We start from the raw sequence: 26,733 nt of genomic DNA, 5'->3' as shown, positions 1-26,733 counted from the left end.
GTACATTAAAGTTTTAAAGTGTATTTTAAATTTACATTTTGCAGTCTTATAGAATTATTCATTATTTGTTACAAAATTTTAAAGCCTACAGTTTATGTCTTGATTTGACAGTGTGAAGATATCTTTGTGTGGGTTAAGTAGTTATAAAAGCAAAATTTTTCAGTAGTTCTTATTTTACTTGAATACCAGTAGCAAGACTGATAACTTCTCATTTTCCTTAAAATCTATCACTGTTTAAATGAGGCTCTTGGCAGAACATTTTTTCATTTGGTTTTTGTTAATGGTTGTTCTAAATAACATTTAGAAAAGGAAAATTGGTTGATTGTATATTTTGGAAAAGGCAGTTTAGTTTTGGAACTACCACAAATGTTAAGGCGCCATTGCTGCTAAGAAAGAAAAAGCACTGCCAATTAAATTCAGACATGCCATCAACTGTAAATCCATACTGATTTCAGAGATGTTAAAAGTGAATGTGCGTCTTAGAATTGATGGATACAGTGTTTCATCATTTTAAAATTTATTTACTTTAAATGCAGTCTTACAAAAATTTGGAAAAATTGGACATGCTAACAGTTTTTTTTTTTTTAATGAGTGTGTACAGAGATAAAAAGGCAGTGCCATAGTACCTACTATGATCAGATGGCGCATGATATATAATTAGTGTACTTGTTTCCGTCTCTGGAGGCTTTATTTTATAGTAAAATGTCTAAAAGCTAAGTAAAAACTTAGACTACTTTGGTTAAGTTTTTCTGTAGCCTATAATCATCTTTAGTAACTTAAAATAATATTAACTGGTCCATTTTCCCACCCATCCCCCTGAAATTGTAACCTTTATTTAAATGTTACCTTTGGTCTTTTTCACAGTGACATTTTACTACTGCATGTAGGGAGTTCTGGTCAACCTTTGAGATTAACATATGTTGTTATTATTGTAAAGTTTTCCAAAGCATAGGATTCAGATGTTTATTTAATTGTGCTATTAGTAGTACATATTAGTATATTGTCAGTTTTTAAAAACTATATTTTCCCATTAATAGTCTTTCTGGAAAAACACCTCTAAAGTTTTAATACTGAAATTATAACTCTGTACTAGTACTTTCTTTGTTAAAAGCATTGCTGTTGAAATTTTTTAAATGTTTTTCAATGTGATGCTGCTCCCCAGTTTTATCTTTTATTTAAAAAAAAATATATTTTTTATTACACAGCACAGTTATATGCAGTATAAGCTTTTAAGAAAAAGAGAGATCAGAACAGTACTGTAATACTGATTAGGCTTAAAATGGCACTTGCTTACTTCTTAAAATCAGTTCTTTTTTCATGAAATTGGGGCATAGCATTAGCAATTGTAACTCTTCAGATGCTTTTTTTTTCCCTTTTTTTTAAAACATAGTAACTAATTAAATTGCTCCTTTCTTCCTTCTATGTGTGATCCTGATTCTGCTGGACTTTCTGCTGAACTTCATGACACCACCACTTGGGATTTTGCCAATTTTTCTTGTCACTTAACATTTGGCGTGTTCCAAATGGACTTCATATTTATTATGTGGGTATTATAGCACAATGATAGATTTCCTCAAGGACCATCATCTCAGATGGGATCACCTATGGGGAGTAGAACAGGTTCTGAAACCCCTCAAGCACCAATGAGTGGTGTAGGTCCTGTTAGTGGTGGTCCTGGTGGTTTTGGTAGAGGAAGCCAAGGGGGCAACTTTGAAGGCCCTAATAAACGTCGTAGATATTAAACATTCTTTCATTCCTGGCTACTTAGAGAAAAAAACCTCAGTGGTATGCCTTTACACTTTTACTTGTTACCTGGAAGAAATGGTTTTATTGTTAATGTATGTAGACTTTAAAGTTTTTCTTTTGTAAAACAAGGTTTTTGTATTTTTCTTTATTCATACATAAGCTTTGTAGATTAGAATGGTGATGCTCATCATTGTGAATGTTAAAATGTGTTTGTGACTTTAGCTACATATAAGTATGCCATAGAACTGTGAAGTCTATGTAGTTACTTAATCTCAATAAAGAAATCATTTTGGATAATTTACAAATGTTATTAGTAGTATTCTCTCATAGTTTTACTAAACTTTGTGTAACAGTAACACTTTGGTTGCTTTAATTAATCCCAGCCATTTAAAAATGAAAATGATTTTCTGCTTTTTAGTTTTTGCAAGTAGCACTGAAGATAGAAGCTTAGTGAAAGCTAATGTCAGTAAGGGGTGGATAGAATAGTACATTGGGGAGGGATGTGGGAATGGGTTTACATTTGTATAAACCATTGATGTTCTTTCTGTGAAATCAGAGTTGCTGTCTACATTTCATATAAATTTTGAATATTCAAATATTCTGAGAAGGAATATTAAGGATATCTTTGTCCTGTGCTGATTTTTTTTCAAATAAACCTTTTGAATCTTGGAAAAATAAAAACTGTTTGGAAGCAAATCTCTTTTGCTTATAAAATAATGTTTACTTTTAATCTTATGTGCCATTATTTGGTGTCAGTATCTAGATCTTAACCCTTTAAATTTTCTTTTAAAATCAAACAGTACTGTTAGGTTGGATGTTAAGGGAGGATTTGGTGTGATTTAGAAGAAATTAGGCATTTCTTGAGAACGTTTATAGAAGTACTAAAGATGGATTAACTTTGCAGTGTTGTAAATATCTTCCTGTAGTTTGGTAAGTCTCGCCAGTAAACATGTCTGACAGGGCTAGTTGTGTTTGTTTCCAAGGAATACAGTTCAAATGGTGATCTTTATTTAAAAAGGGGGGGGGGATTAATTTGTGAATGGCTGAGGTCATTGGAATCAGATTAGATCCCTTTACTGTCAAATACATATTTTGAAGTTTGATTTTCGGTACTTGGAAGAAACGGATTTTATCACATTATAATTGTTATTCTAAAACAAAGTTCTTGCTATATTTAAATTTTTGTATGTCAGCCATGTTTAATTTAAAATTACATTTAAGGAATTACATATTTACCTTAAACCACAAATCTAATGATCATCCATTGATCATAACATAGTTATTTCTCACATAACATTTCAGTGTGTTTACAGTATTATGCTTTTAGCATTTTAATGAAAAATACTCTGCTGTTTTGAAATGAAGAGTATGTAAAAATTAACTCATTTTTGCATGGTATATGTTTATGCTGGAAGGCATACTTTGTAAAGAAATAAATTTCGTTAATTTAAAATCTTGCATAAAAGCAGGTGTAAAGCAAAATTGAGATGCATTCTTTTGTAACATTTTTCTTGTGTACTATTTCACATATTTTTTAGACACAGCTGTACGGATGGAATTTTCTAAAATTTGCGGTTTTTGTAGGCTTTTGTTTTTTGGCAAATCTTTGAAAACATGATTTGGAGATTGTGAATAATAGTCAAAAAAGACCGTTCTCATCACATTTTCCACATATATGAGTTGGCAGGGAGTATTTATTTTAATTAATTAATTGCAGTGTAGGGAGTTTTAACATTAACTATAATTTTTAAATGATATCTGTTGCACCTAAGTATACCTTTCCCATCATCTATATTTTTATTCATATAATCCCAGGTAATTGCTAGCACTGTATTTTGCTTCAAAGCTGAATTAAGAGTGGCAAAAACTTGATCCTTTGATGTTAATACCAAGCTGTCTTTGGCCAAGGCTGTGAAATTCTGTAACATTGATTCAAGAACATTTGAAAGCCAGTGCACAAAGAGATGTCCTAATCTCCTGAACATTCTAGTGTCCAGCTCAACTCTGGCTCCAAGAACAGAGTTCTACACAGCTTTTTCCCTGCATCAAGAAAATCTTTGTTCCAGTACTTATCAAGTTTACCCTGGGAACAGTCAGCTTCTGAGTGACAGTCAAGTGGAGCATCTGTGAACTCCCAGTTATTCAGTTTTTAGTGTTTTTGTATAAACAACTTTGTGGCTGGTTCAGTCAATATTTTTTCTTGTGAATTAGTGTATGTACTGGGGAAGGTATTTGAGTGTCATTTGCTTAAAAGCAGTAGATATAAAAATAAATAATAGTATTAGCTTTTCTAAATAAGTGTGAATTTGTCATATGGTACCATAATTCTTTCCATAAAAAGGTAATATGAAACAATCTTAGAATTATATCACAATATTATTTTTCTTTTTGTGTCATTTGAAATAGTATAAAGTCTGTAGGATTTAGATTTCATATGCTATTAATATGTAATTAATGTACATAAAATAAAGGAACACCCATTTCCCTAATCATTTTGTCAAAATTTCCCCATTTTTGTTTTGAAGATAAATTGGTTTTCTTGACAGATCTAGTTTTTTTGTTTTGTTTTTGTTTTGTTTTTTGACAGATCTAGTTTTTAAAGAACTTTTGGTTCACCCATATTTCATAAAATCCAATTTGTTATTCCCTTAGTTTTTGGATTTTTCTTTTGAATATGAGTACTGGGCATTCAGTGAAAGAAATTATGTTAGGGGGAAAAAATAACCTGTTTTCACCAGAATTGCCATTAATAGAAGAAATAGAAATTATCAAGAAGGAATTAATGGAATGTTAGATCTTGTTTCTCAAATACTAATTGAAATTACATCTTTACGTTTTATTCAAAAACATACTTGAACATTTCAGTAGCTTGGTGTGTATATGTAAAGTCTATAATAATTATTTAAAGTATTAGTGTGAATGATTAATTAATCACTAATTAGTATTTGGGGGTTTGGTTGATAATTACAACCTAGATTCTGAATGAGAAAAAGATTCGTGTGTGATTGAAATAAGTGTGATTTAAAAAAAGTGAATATGAAGTTTATGTTTAAACCTTCCTTAAAAGGTTTAAAATGTAGTGTTAAATGGGACTATCAAATGGATACATTATTTTGCAAAAATAGAGGAAATTTTCTGGGGAGTACTGTGGTATTTAAATGTTTTGTGTGTGTTATTGTGTTATAGTATCTAGTAATATGTTAAAATATGTTCCTGAAATATAAGAGAGTGCTAATGATTTGAAAAGTCAGACTTACTATTTTCAAAAATAAGTTAGTGAACACCCACATATCTAACTCCTAAATTAAACAGTTGTAAATATGTTCCTGTGCTTGCTTCATCGATAGATATTTGTAACCATGGACTTATTTGGGGTGGGGTGGAGGGGAGAGGTGGAAAGGAAGAAAACCAATTTATTTATCTTCAAAGTAAGTAGCAAGTCCATCACTTAAGTTGAATAGACCCGTGTGGGTTTATTTCATCCTAAACAAATGATGATTAAATGAATAAATCGAGAGTAGTGTCGTACTTTCAAGAGCATTATTTCCTTTCTTGCACCTTTCAGAACTAAATTTCAAAAAATAGGAAATAATTTTAGTGTGCTCATTTTACGTAATTGTTTTTCACAGTTGTGTAAAATGAAACACACATAGCTTCCTAGTTGAACGTGGACAAGTTATTTATAGAACGTCACTCTGGGTATTGAAATAGTGAAGAATTTCAGAATTTTTTAAGTATCTGATCTTAATTTTTTTAATAGTATCTGATTAAAATCTATGTATTATATATTGTATTAGCTTTTTTGTCAAAAGCACTGTCTTCTAAGTGTAAAAAAAAAGTCTTGAAATTTTGGTTTCTTGATTACTGAAAAAGAGTATTAATAGTTGAAGTTTGAATCTTAAAAGACTGAATAATTAAAGGCACAACCAGAACACTGTTACCTTGGGAATATTACTACTTGCCTTTTTCTATAAAATCATGTATAGTTTATAAATATCTTCAAGGGGTTCCTATTGGTTGAAACTTACTATTTGATTATTTTTTTATTTAATTATTTTTTTATTTACCTGGTGAAATCAGTGGAATGTTCTTTATGATACACAGTTTTCCTTTTCAAAAAGAGAAGCCTATACTTTCTAGATGGAGTATACTGCATTTCTTAAAGTAATCTAGCCAGAATTTGTAGTACACATTTTTAGAAAATTGTTTTTCAAGTATATTGTTTTATGGTTTGAATCACTGTCAGCTCTTACCAGTTCTTCCCTCTGCAATAGATACTAGATTTTGTTGATTGTGTTTATATAAAAATCTTAAGTTAGAATTACTGTTTGTCTTTCTGAGTTAAATGGATTTAAAAAGATGGTATTCTGCTTATACGTGTACATAAAATGTCAGTTCTGTTTTATACAATATAATCACCCAAATTCCATGTGAGGCACTTCTATCTCAAAGACTAATTAGTAGGATTAGGTAGAATTAAGAAGTGTACTTAGTAGGAATACATGATTTTTTAATATTCAACTTACTTTTTTTAAAGTATCATTTGGGGCACCTGGGTGGCTCAGTTGGTTAAGCGTCTTCCTTCGGCTCAGGTCATGATCCCGGGTTCCTGGGCTTGAGCCCCACATCGGGCTCTGCTCAGCAGGGAGTCAGCTTCTCTCCCTCTGGTCCCCCTCCCCCAACCTTATGCTTGCTCTCTCTTGCTCTATCTCAAACAAATAAAATCTTTTTTAAAAAATTAAAAAATAAGAGTATTGTCAATTAATAAGAAATGGTTTTTATTAATTAAAAATAAGGTTCTGCATTGCATCAATAGTAACACGTGGACTTTACTTGAGTAGTAATGTAATGGACCTAGAGTTTCTTAAATGCTCTCTGTAAGTGTGTTGTTTGTAGTGTTGAAGACTTTGGAATTGATATTTATATCTAAAATTTGTTTCTAGCTCTGAAATTATCATTTCAGATATTTAAGGTAGGAAATACATAGATATGATGTAGTGTCAAAACTTAAAGGAGTAGCCACAGTAATCCACTATATTTTATATTGTATCTGTGACTGGATCTCTTAAGACATATTCTTCCTTGTTTCATTTTCTTTATGCAAAATATCAACCTACCAGACTTGTGAATGTGAATGAGAGTTTAGGTATGTTTTGGGATTTAGAAGAACTATGTAAATATAATCCTATCACTATTAACTTTGCCAGGTTTGGCCTATGAGCTACTTGACATTTTTATTTTTGTATGCTTATTTGGACAATTTATTTTCTGCAAATTATATTGTACATTTTGCCAGAATAATTGTAGTTAATTTTTCTTCAGGTTATTTTCATATTATTAGATAATGTTAAATCAGTATCAAATGTGACACATTGCTTAGATTTACAAATGTTGCTTGGTGTTTTTATGTAATGAGAAAAAGTAAACAATCTCACACATAGTGATTCTCTCTTAATTTCTGACCTTTTAAAAGTGTTAGAGGCAGTAGTAACTTGCTCAGTGGTTACTTAGTCTGTAATGATAATTCTTAGAATTGCTTAGAATATTTACATGTTCACAGACTGGTTAGAATATTTTAAACATTAGGAAACAGCAGTTTAGCAAAGTAACTGTCTACAAAAGATACTTTCGCAGTCATATAGAATTTATGGGGAAGCCATGTCATTCAGAATTGCACTATATTCATGTATATATTGTACCAGTATGTATTGAGGGTCCTATTGTTTGTTGTACCCTTTCCTAAGGCTGAGATACAAAAGTGGAAAAACAAAATCCCTGCTCTAAATTAAAGACCAGCAGCCATGTGAATATCCCTCCAGATTGGTAGTTCTCACACTTCACTGTGCTTTAGAGTCACCTGGAGGGCTCATTAAAACCGATTTCTGTGCTCTACCCCACAATTTCTGATTCAGCAGGTCTCAGGTAGGGCTAAGTAATGTGCATTTCTAACAAGTTCCCTGATGATACTAATGTTGGGTTTGGGCACTCTTTGAGAATCTCTGCTCTCAAGAATCACAGTAGCTTTTTTGTTTAGTTGATTTTTGTTGGTGGTAGCATAGGTGATTGTCCTGGTACATTATATGCTATTTAGGATCTCTGGCTAATCATTGAGACCATTCAAAACACTCCCAAACTTTTCCAGCTACTGCCACTTGACAAGTACTGCAAAAAGTCCATTATTTTTAAGTAGGCTATTGAGTGCTATATCTTATACACAAGGTTTTTAAACTAGGATTTCATTTTTGTGTCACAAGCCTAGTGAATTCAAGTGAAGAGGGAATATAGAAAAATGCAATTTGAAAATTTTGTAAAGGTTTTTCACTTAACTGATTTTCAACTACCTATACCAGTATGAGAAATCAAACAGTGTAATAATGTTTTTGTATTTGAAGATGCTTGGGGCACCTGGCCAGCTCTAGGACTCTTGCTTGACCTTACTGGGGCCGTGAGTTTGAGCCCCACGTTGGGTGTTGTGGTTATTTAAAAGAAAAAAAAAAATCTTGAAGATGCTTATGCCTGACAGGTTTTAGAAAACTGTCTGGTCTTTGCTTACCATCTTGGTGAATATGAATACAATGACACTATTTTGATGGATTAAAATGATGGCTCAACCTTTCTCTTTTGTGAACTCGTCTTTTACTTTTCTAGATTGAAGATACAGATTTGATAAATACATTTTCTAAGACAATGAGTATATTTATTAAAAGTAATTTTCTCTTGGTTTGCAGCTTCAGTTAATCATTTTAGAAAGTAAAGCCACCAAAGAGTTCAATAAATGGAAATTGTTAAGTAATTTTATGGTAAAAACTGTAGCCTGGCTTATGAGACCGTACAAAGATTTATGCTACACATATGTATTACTCAAAGTCTGTTCAGAATTATGCAGTTCATTAAAACAATTAAATTGGTCCATAATGAGAGCACATAGTTGCAATATTGATTATAGTTCCTTTCAAAAATTTTTGACTATATTAGTGCAAAGCAGTCACCTGGTTTATAGCTTTCTAAATATCTGAGCAGGTATTTTCTAGAACCTGTGTATGTCTCCTAAGAATATCTGTGTATAGGAAATGAGAGAAACTTGTTTGTAATTTAGATGTCCTCTGGGTGCCTCACTCTCTTGCTTCCCAAAGATTGCCATAGCATAACGGTCCTCTCAGTTTTACCAGGAAATCCACGTTGACCAAGCATTTTGTGGTTTTTGTGAACTAGAAATGGGTTTGACTCTGAGAGGTTACATATCTGTCATCAAGGAAGTCAACTCATCTACCCTTTTATCTTTTAACTTTGCACCAACCTACCCCTCCCTCTTTTTTTTTTTATTAAGAAGTCAGATTCCTTGCTCCATGGGAACCCAGGACTTAAGGAGACTACTAGGTTTTTTCCCCAAGGTGGCTAATGAGAGTAAAACTTTGTTTCATCTTAAATAGATGAAAAAAGTTACATAGTTAGATTTCCTATATTTTTGTTTTTCCTGTTCAGTTATTTATTACTAGTTTTCTTCAGTCAAGAAAATGATTAACTCCTGTGGCAGTACTTGGACACTGCAATGAATTATATTTCTACAAAAGTCAGTGCTTAACTTTATTTATAGGTACACAAATACAGAGAAAAAGGATAAAATTTGAAAAAGGAAGTTGTAATCTATACTGAAGTTTTCTGATTCATATTGTGATTTCTCTATATAATAGTGTCCCCTTATCTGAGGAGGAAACATTCCAAGACCCCCAGTGGAAAAGCACAGATATATCTACAAACCCTGTAGATATATATTTTTTTCCTAATTACATGCATGTCTGCAATTAAGTTTAATTTATAAATTAGGCACAGTAGTAGGAGATTAACAATAATGACTAATGAAAAATACAACAATTACAACATTATACTGTAAATAAGTTATGTGAATGTGGCCTCTGTCAGAGTATTGTACTCAATGCCTGTGATGATGTGAGATGATAAAATGCTTTTGTGATGAGATGAAGTGAGGTGAATGTCATAGGCATTGTGATGTAGCATAAAGCTATGAGTGACCTTCTGACCATACGTCTGAAGAGTGTCGTCTGCTTCCAGACTGGGTAACTGAAACTATGGAAAGCAAAACCACAGATAAGGAGGATCTCTGTACTCCCTGTGCACCTGACCCCCTATTTAACAACCTCAATTATTATCCTACTAAGCAGGTATAAAAACTTCAGATTTGTAGTTGCTCAGTTGCTACTATTAGAATTACGCATGATGAATAATTAGGAAAATTCAGAAAACCTTATTTTTTGTTTATATTATGGTACATTGACTTTGACCTGGAACCATTAAATCTTCTAAAATATTAGAGGAGATTAGAGGTTTTGGAAAATGACATGCTCCAAATTTGGGGGGTAGGAACTATAATATGGAAAACAAGTATTCAGATTGGTAATTTTTGCCTTGCAATATAATATGCTTATATTTTTAGGAGGAATAAGTTTAGTTTATGTCCCAGTATTTGTGTTACAATGTCAGAGCTGAGGTAAACTAAGGTGTAGTTAGGTTCATATTATGATCTTTTAGACTTCTGAATGGATGAGATATTCCCTAGGTTGATTGAAATTATAGATCTCAAAATTTGAATTATTTTGCAGCTACTTGTAGCATATGGAAGAAGACTGCCTGTCACAAGCAGTTTATAGTCATTCTTTTTTATAGATCATATAAGTATGATGCACATGTTAAGTAATTTAGCATTTAAAGCATTCAATTCTGGTTTTCTACAGTTGATGTATTGACAGTTCCTTGCAGTTTGGGCACTGCAGATAATAGCTGTACACAGTAGAACAACCCTCAGCTCCCATGGCACTAGTGTTCTAAACTTAGAAGAAATAGAGTCAAAATAATTTGAGGTCATAAGGGTAGAGAAAATGACAGCTTCTATTTTAGATAAGACGACTAGAAAATACCCGTCTCAGGAGACAAAGGGACATTGGTCAATTTAGTCTGCTGATAAAAGACACCATTGTGATGGATGAAGTGGATGTCATAAGTCTACTGTTGGAGCTGTGCTGTTCAGTGTGGTGGCCATATGTGGGCTATTGAATCTTTGGGAGTATTGAAACTAAGATTTTTAATTTTATTGTAATTAAATCCAATTTATCAATACAGTGTTTAGCATATTTGGTAAAAGGCGAAAGATTTATGCGATCTGAAGAGAAACCAGAGTATTTGGAACAACTTGGGTATGCAAATCTCCTTTTACATCTTCAATATAATGAAATCTAAATACACAAATATTGGAGAAAATTTACCAGTTGAATTAGATGTGTAAAGTACAGAATTGGAAAGATTTGGTATGGAGAAAAGAATGTAAACTATCTCAATTTTTAATATTGCTATATGTTGAAATGTTATCTTTTGGATATATTGGGTTAAATAAAATGTACTATCTAGCTAATTTCATCTGTTGCTTTTTTTTCTCTTTAATGTATTTCTTGGAAATTTAAATTTTCTTACATTGTATTATTTTTCTTCTGGATAGTGCTGGTCTAGAGTAGTAACTTTGTCAAATTTTTTCTTTTCCTTACATGGATGTAATCTCAGAATCTCATTACATGGTGTAATTAAGCAGTTCATTTATTTTTATCTTTTTTAAAAATGAATACTTTGAGGTTGAACACTAGAGTTTATGTATTCACCATTAAGTGTTAGATTGATTTCCTGGTAGTATAATTGCTTGGTGTTTGTGTAGGAGTGCAAGAAAGAAATTTGAATACCAGTTTTAGGAAATAAATTGTACACATTAAGTTTACATTTATTCCTTTCACTTTTGTTACTTTTCTTATGTGTTTATTATCTACTTCATAAAATCTTAAGTCCAAAAATTTTTGTCATACAAGATTTCTCTTAAAATCTTTGTGTGAAGTTTTTGTGTTCATTTATTTGTTTACTTCATTCTATCTGGGATGTCAGCTCTAGGAGAGTAGGGATCTTATCCATTTAGTGATTTATCCTCATTTTATATTACATCCTCATTAAATGTTTTTTAGTGAATGATTTACACCAGCCGAGGGCAACACATGGTTGTTGACATGAGAATATACCATGAATAAATATGGTCCTTGCCCTCTTGGGATTTAGAGTGTAATGGTTTTATGGAAGCAAAGTATAAGACCAGTTGGTAGTAAGGAAGGGAATAGGAAATGTTCTGAAAACCTCAAAGCAAGTATTCACTTACATTGGGAAGACTGGGAAGAATTCACTAAGATGTTAACTTTTGAGCAGGTCATAAAGGTGAGTAAGTACTTGCCAGCTGTAGGTTTTTTGGAGGTAGAGGATAGGGAGGGAGGGTTGGGGATGATGGAATGGTGTGGTCGGAAAGGCTAATAAGTGAACAGAGATCCTGGTCCATTAATAAGGAGCTGTCTAGGGGAGGGGGTAAGAATAGAGCAGGGAAGAAGTAATGTTTAGATAAAACTGATTGATCTAAGTTGAGGAGTTTTGATCCTTGCCTTTTAGGTGACTGGGTGTCAGGACAAGAATTAAATGAATCAGAAAGCAGAGACCACATAGAACATTGGTTCACTCCCACACTCTCCACCCCCCACGTTATATTTGAAAGGATCTTTAATGTCCATGATGATTGTTCTGATTCCAGACAGTAATTCAGAAGTAGAGTGAATTTAACAGACCTAGTGTGTTGGTGGGAGAGGGAGAGATGAAAAGTGATCTAGGAGTTTTCTAGTTTGAATGATGGGGTGATGGTGATAATAACCATTAACTGAAACACAGAAGGTAAGTGTGTTCAGGATTCGGGGTGGGGTATGTAGCTGCTTGAGGGAGAGAGGAAGGTTTTAATATTTCGGTTTTGAGTACTTATGATTGATTATTGGGATTTTAAAACTCTGGTAAATATGTTCTCAAGCCACTGTCATTTGTTATGAAGGTGACTATAATACCCTCCTAACTTGTCCTGCTTTTACTTTTGCTCTTGTAATTTAGTTTCCACATAGTATCTAGTGCATCCTTTTAAAATGTGAGTTAGGTCATTGTAGGTCTCCTTTTTCAGATGCAGTAGCTTTCCATTTGAATTAAAACTCAACTATAAGGGCGCCTGGGTGGCTCAGTCAGTTGGGCGTCAGACTCTTGGTTTCAGCTTAGGTTGTGATTTCAGGATCGTGGGATCAAGACCCACTTGTGCTTTCTCTCTGTCTCTCAAAAAAAAAAAAATTTTTTTTTTTTTTAAACCCAACTATATTGTATAGGCTACAGGGCTTTTATGCGGCGGGGTGGGGGGGAGGATTTTATTTTATTTTTTAAGTAATCTCTACACCCAACATGGGGTTCAAATCCACAACCCCAAGATCAAGATCAAGAGTTGCACACTCTACCATCTGAGCCAGCCAGGCACCTCTAGGTCACAGGGCTTTATATGATCTGTTCTCAGTCTACCTTTCCAACCTCAGTCTATTTTCCACCCCTTGTGTACTAAACACTAAAATTGTTCCTCTGTCTCCCGAGATATTTTTGTAGGTTTCTTAAGAGTCTTTCCCCAATTGAATTTTCATTCCTGTCATTTTGTCAGTATATATTTACTTGCTTGCTTGTTCCTACATTTTATTCATCTCTTATCAGTGTTCCCCGTTTTATAGCACAACAGTTGACACTAAGTATTTCTTGAACCAGTCAGAGAAAATCAGGGAGTAATGGCATAGATTTAAATGTAGTTTTCAGTACCAATTAAAGTGTGTGGATGAGAATCCCAGATTGCTTATTCATTCCCTAAATAGTTACTGGACATTTTTGTCTCAGCTTGTGCATATAATAGTGAAGAAAACAGAACTGGTCCTCACCTTCTTTAAGCTTGAAGTCCAGTGGGTGGCAAGAGAAATCATGGGAAGAAATGATAAATTCTTAGACAATTTCCTCATTGTATTGAGCATCAGAGCAAGAAGAGCCAGGTGAGTGAATAGTCCAGTTTTTAGTAGAATTTAGAATATGTACCCCTACATATGTCTATGTAGAAATACATCTAAAAAGAAATAACTAAAAGCAACTGGGGGGGAGAGAGGAAATGTGAAGGGAGTAATTTGAAATGAATGGATGGGAGTCACACTTTACTCTGAGGCTGGAGAATTGATGAGGTTGTTGGCATGGAAGGCAAATTTAACCGTTGGAACAATAAGGGTTCTTAAATTTTTTTAATTAAAAAAACTCACAAGTGTATGTTTTGTGTATTGGGTGTCTGAAATACAGTGGTGTTTTGGTGTTAATGGAACCCCAAGCATTAAGGAGACCAGAGGAACTGGAAGGAAATATAAAAGCCTTCCTGAAGTGTCAGGGGCACCTGGGTGGTTCAGTCAGTTAAGTGTCCAACTCTTAATCAATTCTTGATTTTGGCTCAGGTCATAATCTCTGGGTTGTGAGATCGAGCCTGTGTCAGGCTTTGTGCTGTGCATATAACCTGCTTAAAATTCTCTCCCTCCCCCTCTCCCCCTCTTAAAATAAAAAGCCTCCTAAAGTGTCCAAATCCAATCTCTATTTCCAGAAAAAGAAAATCTGTTTTTCTAATTGAGTGTAAAGTGAAGGCTATTGATTTTAAGTTTACATATTTGTTTTTCTCTTGCACCTTTTCTAATCATTGGTATACATTGAAGAGAAGATCAGAAGCAGAAGTAGAACAGGTTGGCTGCAAAGAGCAACTCCTTGGGAAATATTCAGAAGGGTCTCCTATTAAAGTGCAGCAACTTCAGCTCATTGTTGCTGTGATTATCCATATACACTTTTTATATGTGACCATCAGATATACTTCTGCAGACACGGAAGGTCTGATTATGGTAATTCTGTAGTAAATAAACTTTAAAATGACGGAGTGGTTAAGATTTCCAGGAGAAATCATTCAGTAACACTTGGATGTTAGGAAGGGAACACCTAGTCCTCTCAGTGGTTTTGATACATAACTTGGGTATTGTATCAAAAAGAGCTTGAAAAACTATTCTGTACAAATATTGGGAGAGAAAAGGCATGTTAATACAAAGTTTGAAGAAACTTTATCTCACTTGGTCTTTTATTAACAGTTCCTATTTAAGAGTGGGTAGTTATTCCAATACTCTCTAAAGGGGTTCTTAAAGGCTACCAATTCCCTTCCATTCCTTTATCATGGTCTTTGAGTTAGCATTTATTTGTTTTGATGGTTTATAAGGATTAAAGAGGCATTATTTGCTTTTCTGAATTGCCTTTACAATGATTTGAATTATTTCTAAGAAGATTAACATTTTTTCTTAGTTAAATAGTAGACATTACTGAGCTCCTGCATTTTGGTTTTTATCTTTATGTATTTTATAGTAAATGCAAATTAATATAAGTTAGGAAGAAAGGGAATGCCACTGAGTCTGGGGACGTAAACAAAACAATTTTCTGTTTTGCCATTTTTTTCCTCCTTGACTTCAGAGCTGTTGAAAAGTTGGGAGATAAATGTCTGAGTGCAAGGGCGCCTGGGTGGCTCAGTCATTAAGGGTCTGCCTTCAGCTCAGGTCATGATCCCAGGTCCTGGGATGGAGCCCCGCATCGGGCTCCCTGCTCCGCGGGAAGCCTGCTTCTCCCTCTTCCACACCCCCTGCTTGTGTTCCCTCTCTAGCTGTCTCTCTCTCTGTCGAATAAATTAATAAAATCTTTAAAAAATAAAAATAAATGTCTAAGTGCAGTATTTGGGAATGACTTAAAAATTTTCCAATTTACATTATGGTACAGCTTTAATAATCAGCGTGTTACAGTGGTACATGTCATCTAACATCTACAAGGAGGACAAATAAATTGAGTCAACTCAGGTTAACCAAAGTTCTAAGGTAATTTTTTCTATATAGCTAATATGTACTATGTGAAATATAAGAGTATGTGTGTATGTTTTTTGGTTTTTGTTTTTTTTTAAAGCCCAGTGCCAGGCTTGAATTCACGACCTGAGTTGAGATCCAAGAGTCAGATTCCTAACTGACTGAGCCACCCAGGTGCCTTTAAGGGTATTTTAATATTTACTTGAACCGTAGTTAAGTTTTCTTTCTACCCAATAGTGTGGAAAGAGAATTGGTTTTTAAGACCATTAGTTGCTGTTTGAACTAATTTTTATAAGTTTTTCATAAATTTTTTCCCCAGCATTCAGTATCTTCACCATTTCATTAATTTCCCATGCTCATTATCCTGCCTTTAGCTCCCCTCCTCATCCCAGGATTCTCCCTGGAGGCTCGCTTTTTTCTGTTCCAATCTGAGCTATTGCTGTCTAGAACAGCTGCAGCAAACTGTACCCGACAGAACCTCAGTGCTTTTCTGGATTATATGTGCTCTTAGCTGCATCATCATTAAATGAACACTTGAGAATTTGGCAAGCAACTATTCCTTTCTTGTTTGTTCTTTAATAGTTATTTTCTTTTGGATGGTGCTTGAAGATATGCATACACAATATAGCATGGGTGCTAGTACTACGATGAGTTTTTTGTTTCCTAGAATTTTATCACGTCGTTAAATATAACTTAGGTATTAAAATGCTAATTTATTATTTTTTAAATGATCTGTTCTTTTTTTTTTTTTTAAGATTTTATTTATTTATTTGACAGAGAGAGATAGAGCAGGAAAACAAGCAGGGGGAGTGGGAGAGGGAGAAGCAGGCTTCCCGCAGAGCAGGGAGCCCGCATGCGGGGCTCGATCCCAGGATTCTGGGATCAGGACCTGAGCCGAAGGCAGACACTTAACGACTGAGCCACCCAGGCACCCCTAAAATGCTAATTTAATGTATGTGCATTGTTGCTGTCATAATTGCATATATGTATACATGTATTTGGTCAATAAGATAAATGGTTATTTTTTATTTATTTATTTTAAAGATTTTATTTATTTGACAGAGGCAGTGAGAGAGGGAACACAAGCAGGGGGAGTAGGAGAGGGACAAGCAGGCTTCCCGCCGAGCAGGGAGCCCGATGCGGGGCTCAATCCCAGGACCCTGGGATCATGACCTGAGCCGAAGGCAGACGCTTAACGACTGAGCCACCCAGGCGCCCTGAAATAAATGATTTTTTAAAAATGGATAGGGCCTATGAATGAATTGTAAAGAATTGTATCATTGTTATATTTGGGAAGACCCTAGGTTAGTATAAAATAGAAGTGGTCATAGATCATGAATCACTAATTCTACAGTAGGTACTGTTGACATGGAACATCAGTTCCGTTCATTAAGTATTTGCTACATTTAAGACTTAAGGCAGTGAATGTGGGGTAGATACAAGGTGTTCCTGTTATTGAGCAATTCCAAACCTTAGTGGCAGAGGTTGGAATATAGTACAATAATTATGATACAGTGATGAAGAAAAGGCCTAAGGGAAAACAGGATGGTAAACATCAGTGGGGCAGCACCTTTGAATAATTTGAGACTTGGATTATGTTTACATGACTTGGGAGTCAGGCAGAAGAAAAGGAAAAAAGCACACATGAATATAAAATACATCTTGGAATCCTGTTATCAGTAAAAATGCATTTTGGTGTGATTTACTTGGAGCATCATGCGCAGTAGGTTATCACGTATTCCATTACCTATTTAAAAATAAATAGCTTTCTGTGTGTTCAGCTTAATGGTGGTGATCGGTATATTTGGGTGACTTCACTTACTACATATGAGACCTGTTGTCCAAAATTAAGTGTTACAGAGAGTTTGGAGGGGAGAAATGAGTGGAAGATAAACTAATTGGGAAGGATGAGGAGAATGTTAAAGGACCATTCAGAACAAAAGGGGGAGAATTATTTATCTTAATGAGTATGTTCAAGGATTTGGCGAGGTAGAAGTGCCTGAGTTATCATCTTCAAGATGAATTAAAACTTGTCTTTGGGAGCAGGTGCAATCAAAGAAGACCCATTATAAACAAAGACTGGGAGCTGATAAATGTGCATGAAGCTGGTAGTAATCCACAATTAGAGTAGAAAACTAATCAGATCTTACTCCATGGCAAGGTATATTGGAAGTTTTTTGGCCAGAGAATGGTGGTGGTCAGGTTTGTATTTTAGTAAACTACATTGTGGGAAGCGTGCATTTGTAGTAACTCAGACTGTGGGCAAGGAAACCAGTTTTTATATGGTATTTGGATTGGAAAGGAAGAATGTAAGACCCTAATTAATTAATTTGTGGTTAATTGGATGTAGGGGGCCGTTATCTGGAAGAAAGCAAGGATGACTAGTTTTTAACCAATGGCAGGTGATTTTGGTGCTACAGCTTCGAAGAATAGAGCAGCAGATCAAGATGGAAGGCTTCAGGTTCTTGTGACATCTAGTAAGTGTTTTCAGCATGAAAAATTGTGATGCTTAGGAAAAGGTCTTGGCTCAAGAATTTTGTTGTCAACAAAGTAAGCAATAATTGATAAATGAAGTATGAGACAAATAGTTCACCAGTGCAAAATTTATATAGGTTAAGGGGGCTACTATATCCTCTAACCATCTATGTAGATGGAACTGTTTAGGTAGATTTTGTAGGGCTCGGTGAACTGAGTCTCATACTGGAATACATTTAATCCATAAATACTGCAGTTGTGTGCATTAGTTACAGAAACAAGCCCGTTAAAGAAATGGACATTTACTAAATATTCATTTCATTCATATTTGGTCAGTGGTCAGCAGAAGGAAATGCGGAAACCAGAGGTAGACTAACACCTGTTGTCTTACTCCTCAAACTTAAGTTTGAATTACCTAAGTAAGCCCTATATTATAGCCATCATTCAAATACTTGTTTGAGATCTAGAAATAATCCTTAGCACACTATTGTACTTTAGAAAGCATTAACACCTAATAAAAATCAACTAGCCTTCAAATACTATTGATACATAAACTGCTCAATATATTTTGAATTATTTGAATAATATGCATCTGGTATGCAAACGTGGAAATATAATATGCTATGTAGTGAAAGTAAATTTCTTCTCTACCAGTCGCCCATCTTCTCTGTTCAGGTGTATTCATTGTTATTTCTTGTGTATCCTTCCAGAAGTTCCTGTGTACTTACAGGCATATTTGTATACATTCTTAATACATACGCTAGGACACTGTACACACTTTTGCCATTTACTTATTTCCTCGCAATATTCTGTGTTGGAGATTGTTCCAAATAAATGCATATGTGTGTGAGAGAGAGATCCCTTGTTTTTACACGTCTTGCTAGGTCATTGTTAGGTATGTTCCAGATCTTTTTTGGTCAGTGATTAATTGATGTTTCCTCTTTCCCCCCCTAACCCCCTTTCCCCGTTATATGCTCTAAAGTATGTCTTTGGGCATGTATTATGAAGCATATGTGTGAATGTATATATAGGATAAAATTTCTACCAGTTAAATTGCTTGGTCACTGGGTATGTATATTTTTAAAGTTTTTTTTGGAGGTTCCCTATCCTAACTAAAGACAATGAGAATTTAACTTTATTCCCTGTAGTCCACAACCAAATGCATAAAGTCAGTAAAGATCAGAGATTAATAAAATCTGATGGGATTGTTTCAGGTAATAATACAAGTTTTAGAATAAAAATTACGTAATTGCACTTGGAAGCACTTGGAAGAACTTTGAAGTGTAAATCTGGCTAATAAGAATTCTGGGAATTAGAGACCTAAAGTCTTGTGTCTTAAATACTCGATTACATTAAATAGTTGCCTGTTTAATTAAATAAACTGTATTAATGTCTTCAAGAGTTATCAATAGGTTAGATTTTTTTAAAAAGCTTTATTTAGAGGGAGAGAGAGAGAGTTGGGTCGGGGGGGGGAAGTAGGGCGGAAGGAGAGAGAGAATCCCAAGCAGATACCTTGCTGAACATGGAGCCCAGTACGGGGCTCTATCTCACAACCCTGAGATCACGACCCGAGCCAAAACCAAGAGTCGGATGAGCCACCCAGTGCCCCAATATGTTAGATTTTTAAAATGACATGGTGAACATTAACAGTTTGCCTTATGAGAGGTATTACACTGAACTTAATAATGGCTTAGTTTTTTTGTGATAGAGAAGTAGGGCGTTAGACTCAAATTCAGAAATTTTTCATTTAAAAAATTTCTACAGTTCTCCAGTGGTAGGAATAGGCATTAACTTTGTTGTGCCCAAATAGCTAACTTGTATTTTATTTCTTAAATATCAAGAATAGGAAGAACCATAAAATTTTCTAGAAGAATTCCCATCTTTGGTGTTCATATTACAATATCACTTTGAATTTCAAATCTTATATTATTTGGAAGTACTGGAGGGAGATAGATACTTCATTTATAAACCAAAAAGGATGGAGGCTGTAAGCTATATTTTAGATTAGCTCTACTTAGAACTAATAAAAAAATTAAACACTTCTATACATTCCCAAGGAATTGTGGGGGTTTTTTTAAGGATTTTATTTTGAATTTGGAATTGCGGTTTTTATTCAGCAAATTATTATGTAAATTTGAAGACTTCATAGCAAAATGAAATGATTTTTGAATAAAAAAATTATATCTTCAGATAGTAACTTCAAACAATTATGTATACATTGTTTGCCCAAGGACTTAAATGAGCAGTTTGCTGTTTGCAGAACCAAAATCTCCTTGGTCAGAGGTCATTTATTGCACCTATATACTTCAACATTCATCATAATTGTGAAGTATTATCTCTCCAAGGTATGACTGGAGAATAAACATTGTTTTGTTTCACCACATATTATAGTTACTAGACTTCTTAAATATTTGTTGAGCACAAACTGTAGCAGTACTAGGGACTATTCTGACTGTTCTAATAAACACTGGGGATACAACTGGGCTAGGGAAACAGATGTGTCCATTTTAGCTAGGATGGTTGGGAAGGCTTCTCTGAGGGGACACTTGAGCTGATTGATACCTGAATAATCAGAAGGAGGGGACTTGCAATGTTGGAGGTGTTGAAGGTGAACCCAGTTCAAGCTGAGGGGTTTATCATTTATAGCATGGAATAGGAAAATGTCTTTTGAGGCTGGAATTAAGTGAACAAGGCAAGAGTGTTTCTTAACCCTTTTTTTTTCTAATCGACCCCCACCATGGCCCCCATGAAATTTTTTTGACCCCCCTCAAAATTTTAACTCCGCTGTTGATGTACTATAAATATATCTGTTATATCTATGCATTTATACATTAAAAGAGATTTTTGCCCTCCACTACTCCCACCTTCAACTAATTTTCTCCGTCTTGGGGGCAGTACTGCCCCATTGAGAACACAAGATGGAGAGCAGTGTATGCCATAGTAAATAGTTTAGATTTTTTTTCTTGATGAGAAATCATCATGAAGGCTTGGGCCAGGTAGTGACATGATCTAGTTTATGTATTAGAAAAGAATTTTAGCTACTCATGGAGACTTGACTGAAAGAGAGCCAGAATAAAAAGTAGGCATGCCAATTAGACCAGTAAAGAGAGGTGAAAGGGGGGGCGCCTGGGTGGCTCAGTCGTTAAGCGTCTGCCTTCGGCTCAGGTCATGATCCCAGGGTCTTGGGATGGAGCCCCGCATCAGGCTTCCTGCTCTGCGGGGAGTCTGCTTCTCCCTCTGCCTGCCGCTCCCCCTGCTTGTGTTCCTTCTCTTGCTGTGTGTCTCTCTCTCTGTCAAATAAAGAAATAAAATCTTTAAAAAAAAAAAGGTGAAAGGTAATGGTGGCTTGGTCTTCAAAGATTATTGATAAAGAGATAAGGAAGATTAGAGAGACCAAAAGAGGGGAGAGAGAATAAATGGATGTAGCATTAATGGTCATAAAGTATGTCTACAAATGATATTGATGAAAGCTTGGGGAATAGTGTGCCCTCCCAAGTTACAGAGAGAGGTTGCCTATAGAACCCAGTGAAATGAAAGAAGGAAATGACCCTTGGGAAATGAGAAACTTGTCTGATTTTTACCCATGTTAACGTTTGAAGTTTATTTTTCAGTAGACTATCACACAGTTTAGAATGGTCAAAACTATTTCAACTTTGTTTTTTATTTTCTCAGTAGGAATGTGCCCCCATATTTTGTGCCTTCCATTCCAGACTGGGAAGTCTTTAAAAGCCTGCCTGTTCTTTTGTATTCTGCTACAGTAGTTGTGGTATTAGTATGTGAACATTTTCAGTTAAAGTTTCTGTTAAATTAAATGATTCTTACCTAATAGACAATTCTTGGCCCTCTGACTTATTGAGGGATAGTATTGTGAATTCCCCAAAGCAAAAGGACTCTCATACAGGTGCTTACTGCAATTTGTTGAATCAGTGAACAGGCTGTTTTTCCAAGATCATACTGGAAGTTATTAGCAGAACCCAAATGAGATTTTATACCACACAGTTTTGTCTCAGAATTGAATGAATGCAAAATTACTGGGAATGTTTAACAAACCCTGATGGTGCTGAAAATGGGAAATAGCATAAGTAGCATAAATGGTTTTAAAAAAGGACTGCAGAGGGGTACGTGGGTGGCTCAGTCGGTTAAGCATCTGCCTTCAGCTCAAGTCATGATCTCAGGATCCTGGGATTGAGCCCTGTGTCCAGCCCCTGCTTGGTGGGGAGTCTCCTTCTCCCTCTCCTTCTGCCTCTCCCCATTGCTCATGCTCTCTCTCAAATAAATAAATTAATTAAAAAACAAAAAGGGACTGCAGGGAGTTCTGAGGTTCACACACCATTCAGATCCTGTAACTCCTTGCCAAGGGGAGACATGAAGGCCTCCTGGGCTCTGATGAGACACAGTGCAGTGCATCTGGAGCTTTTGCTGATTGGGAGTATGTTGCACTTACAAATGATCCGGAGGCACAAAATGTTTGAGAAGTGAGATTTATGACTTTTTTTTTTTAATGCCTTGTTTTGTGTTTTCTGGTGTTTCTACAGCCTAATTTCTCAAACACAGTGGTAATCAAACAGGAAATTTTGCACATTTTTAAAATGACCAAAATTTTTAAAAATTTTTATTTAGGGGCGCCTGGGTGGCTCGGTCGGTTAAGTGTCTGCCTTCAGCCCAGGTCATGATCCCAGGGTCCTGGGATTGAGCCCCATATCGGGCTCCTTGCTCAGCGGGGAGCTTGCTTCTCCCTCTCCCACTCCCCCTGCTTGTGTTCCCTCTCTCTCTGTCAAATAAATAAATAAAATCTTAAAAAAAAATTTAGTTATTCATTTATTTAGAGAGTGTGTGTGAGTGGGGGGGTGGGCAGAGGGAGAGGCAGAGACTCTCCAGCAGACTCTGCGCTGATCCTGACACAGGGCTCAATCCCAGGACTCTGAGATCATGCCAAGAGTCAGAGGCTCAACCCACTGAGCCCCGCCCCCAGTGACCAAAATTTTTAACTTGTCTGTTTTTAGAATTTTCAATCCCTTTTTTAGAACATGTGTTGGTATCTTGTGTCCAGGACAAAGTATTTTCATCACTGATTTAGTTGAGCACCTGTTTTCTATCCTATATTTAAATAAATTTAAATAATCAACAGATAACAGTGCAGATTATACTTGAATGATGTTTAAGTAATTTCTCCCCAGTGTAACATTTGATATTTACTGCATGTGAACATGTAGTGGATTATTTTTTTTTTAATTTTTTTTTTACTATATATTTTAATTTTTTAAGTTAACATATAATGTATTATTTGTTTCAGGGGTACAGTTCTGTGATTCATCATTCTTACACAACACCCAGCACTCACCACAACACATACCCTCCCCAGTGTCCATCACCCAGCCACCTCATCTCCCCGCCCCCCAGCAACCCTCAGTTTGTTTCCTGAGATTAAGAGTCTCTTATGGTTTGTCTCCCTCTCTGGTTTCATCTTGTTTCATTTTTCCCTCCCTTCCCTATGGATCCTCTGCCTTCTTTCTCCACGTATCAGTGAGATCACTTGATAATTATCTTTCACTTAGCATAATATCATCTAGTTCCATCCACATCATTGCAAATGGCAAGATTTCATTTTTTTGATGGCTGAGTAATATTCCATTGTGTGTGTGTATATATATATATATATATATATATACCACATCTTCTTTATCCATTCATCTGTTGGTGGGCGTCTGGGCTCTTTCCATAGTTTGGCTATTGTGGACATTGCTGCTGTAAACATTGGGGTGCATGTGCCCCTTCAGATCACTACATTTGTATTTTTGGGGTAAATACCCAGTAGTGCAATTGCTGGGTTATAGGGTAGCTTTATTTTCAACTTTTTGAGGAACCTCCATACTATTTTCCAGAGTGGCTGTACCAGCTTGTATTCCCACCAACAGTGTAGGACGGTTCCCCTTTCTCTCCCTGCGGTGGATTCTGCAAGAAGTGTTTTTCTTACTGATTTATTTGTTCTCTTCAAAGTAGGTAACAGTAGTTGTTATTTTGTGTGGTTTTAAGTATATGGTAAAAAATAGACTGTTGAATATTATTTGCTAATTAATTTCCAGTGCTTTTTTCATTATATATATGAACATGGTTGATACATTAAATATCAATAATTTACTTGAAATACTGAACTTTTTAAAGAAAATAGTGGAAGCCATACAGGTAAGTTCATAATAACCATCTTTTATCTTGAACTAAAAATGCAATTTATATATTTTACTGTACTGCAACTTGTTTTAAAAAACTTAACCCTGGGGCGCCTCAGACTCTTGATCTTAGAGTTGTGAGTTTGGGTCCCACATTGGGCATGGAGAATACTTAAAAAAAAAAAAAAACACACATAAAAAACTTAACCTTGATTAGGCAATGATCAAGGATATGTTTTCTTTGGCTTTGGGGGGAGGGGTGCTTGAGAAATCTTAGGTGATCACAAGAGGATAGTGTTGCTTTTTTTTTTGGATTGAAATGCCTTTGTAGGAATTTGGGGATGAAATTAAGTCTGAAATTTTTCAGTGGTGTCTTTCAGTCACAAGCCATTGTTGACATCACATTGCCTTACAAAATATATACAGGTCTGGGACCTTGAAACTGAGTTAGTTATAACTTTTCTTAGAGATTTCTAAGAATTAATTATGTATGATAAAAGTAATCAATTTGTACTTTATTGATTTCATATGAGTGCTTGACCTTTGGAGAAAAGATGGTGTGTGTGTATATATTATATATATATATCATATGTATCAGTAAACTTTTTCTAAAAAATCTGGTTGCCCCATTTATGTTTTTCTTTAATATTTTCTAGATTTCTGCGTTATTTAACAGTATTTATAAATGATTCTTACCTATTTACTCAAACAAGACCTTATTTTATGTACTTATTTCTTAATTTTGAGTTCTAATCTTTTTCTGATTCTTTAAAAAAACTTCAAATCCCGGGGTGCATGGCAGGCTCAGTCTGTGTAACATGTGACCCTTGATCTCAGAGTTGTGACACCTCACTTTGAGTGTAGAGATTACTTAAATAATCTCGGGAAAAAATAAACCTTAAAATCCTGCTTTTTAAAAATTTGGAATAGCCTGTCAGTTAAAATTGTGAGTTTTGTTTGGTTTGACAGCCTCATTTTTCATAAACCTCCTATTAGGGGCTCCTTTCCACACAGTACATTCTGCATCAAAGCAACCACTCTTTTATTTTGATGACCACAGATTAGTTCTGCCTGTTTTGAAAAATGTAAATGGAATCATAGAATGTGTACGCTTTGTGTCTGGCTTCTTTCATTCAACATAGTGTTTTTGAGATTCATCTGTGTTGTTGCAAATATCAGCAGTTGGTTCTCTCTTATTGCTGTATAGTGTACCATTAAGTGAATATGCCAAATTTTTTTTATCCAGTGTCCTACTGACATATTCTTGGGGTAGATTCCAGTTTAGGGTTGTTATGAATAAAGCTGCTATGAACATTCTTGTACAAGTCATTCACACATTACATTTTTCTTGGGGAAAATATCTGGGAATGGAATTGCTGAGAATAGAGGATGTGTATGTTTCTCAGAAATTGCCAAACAATTTTCCAAAGTGTCTGTCCTACTTTATACTCCCATGAGCAGTGTACATGATTTTGGTTCTGCTCTACATTCTTGCCAACACTCAGTATTGTCATGTTTGTTTTAGCCATTATAGTGAGTATGTAGAGGTGTATCACTGTGGGGTTTTTTTTTTTAAGATTTTGTTTATTTATTTGACAGAGAGAGAGACAGCAAGAGAGGGAACACAAGCATGGGGAGTGGGAGAGGGAGAGGCAGGCTTCCCGCTGAGCAGGGAGCCCGATGCGGGGCTCGATCCCAGGACCCTGAGATCGTGACCTGAGCCAAAGGCAGTCGTTTAACCAACTGAGCCACCCAGGTGCCCCTCACTGTGGTTTTTAATACGCATTTACCTAGTAATTTCATACACTTTTTGGCTATTCGGATACTTTTTTATGTGAAGTATTTTGCCTTTCATACCCTCATTGCTAGTCCTGCCCCCCCTTATCTGAGGGGGCACTTTAGAGAACCCCAGTGAATGCCTGAGCTGTGGATAGTACCAAATCTTATAAATAACTATGTTTTTTCCTTTGTGTACATAACTATGATAAAGTTTAATTTACAAATTAGGCACAGGAGGAGATTAACAGCAATAACTAATAATAGAACAATGATAACAGTATATAGTAATAAAAGTTACATGAGTGTGGTATCTCTCAGAATGTCTTACTGTACTGTTACCTTTCTGGTGATGATGTGATATGCCTACGTGATGAAATGAAGTGAGGTAAACAATGTAGGCATGGTGAAGTAGGATTAGTCTATTATTGACCTTCTGACAGAACGTCAGAAGAGGATTATCTGCTTCTGGACCACTGTTGACTGTTAGGTAACTGAAACTAAAGAAAGCGACACCGTGGGTAAGGGGGAATGACTATCACTAGGATGTGTGGTTTCATTGCTATCCATTGTAAAACTCCATCTGTGTATAACCTATGATGTAAAAAACCATCTTGATTAGAATTCTGGAAAGCCAGATGATGTTGAGAATGCAGAACTGAATGTTCATATTATGGACTTTTGCTTTTTGTAAAATACAGCTGGAAAATAGAAATTATTATGTAATTGAACTTTTATTATGATGTCTGGCATGCTAATGTGGGTAGAAGATA

The 26,733-nt window shown here is 35.2% G+C and overlaps 1 protein-coding gene across 1 annotated transcript in view; it reads left to right on the top strand.

Moving 5' to 3' along the window:
• Window positions 1-26,733, top strand: part of PSPC1 (paraspeckle component 1) — a 79,186-nt gene extending 52,453 nt beyond the window's left edge. The window contains exon 9 of the mRNA XM_081815492.1: window positions 1,557-26,733. Coding sequence (XP_081671618.1) covers window positions 1,557-1,742 — 186 coding nt within the window. The 3' untranslated portion in view covers window positions 1,743-26,733. The remainder of the gene's footprint in view (window positions 1-1,556) is intronic.

The sequence above is a fragment of the Leptonychotes weddellii genome, chromosome 3, assembly GCF_054177405.1.
Source record: "Leptonychotes weddellii isolate Sample4059 chromosome 3, ASM5417740v2, whole genome shotgun sequence".
Taxonomy (NCBI): domain Eukaryota; kingdom Metazoa; phylum Chordata; class Mammalia; order Carnivora; family Phocidae; genus Leptonychotes; species Leptonychotes weddellii.
Note: the sequence above shows the minus strand (reverse complement) of the source record. Positions and strands in the feature narration are given on the sequence as shown.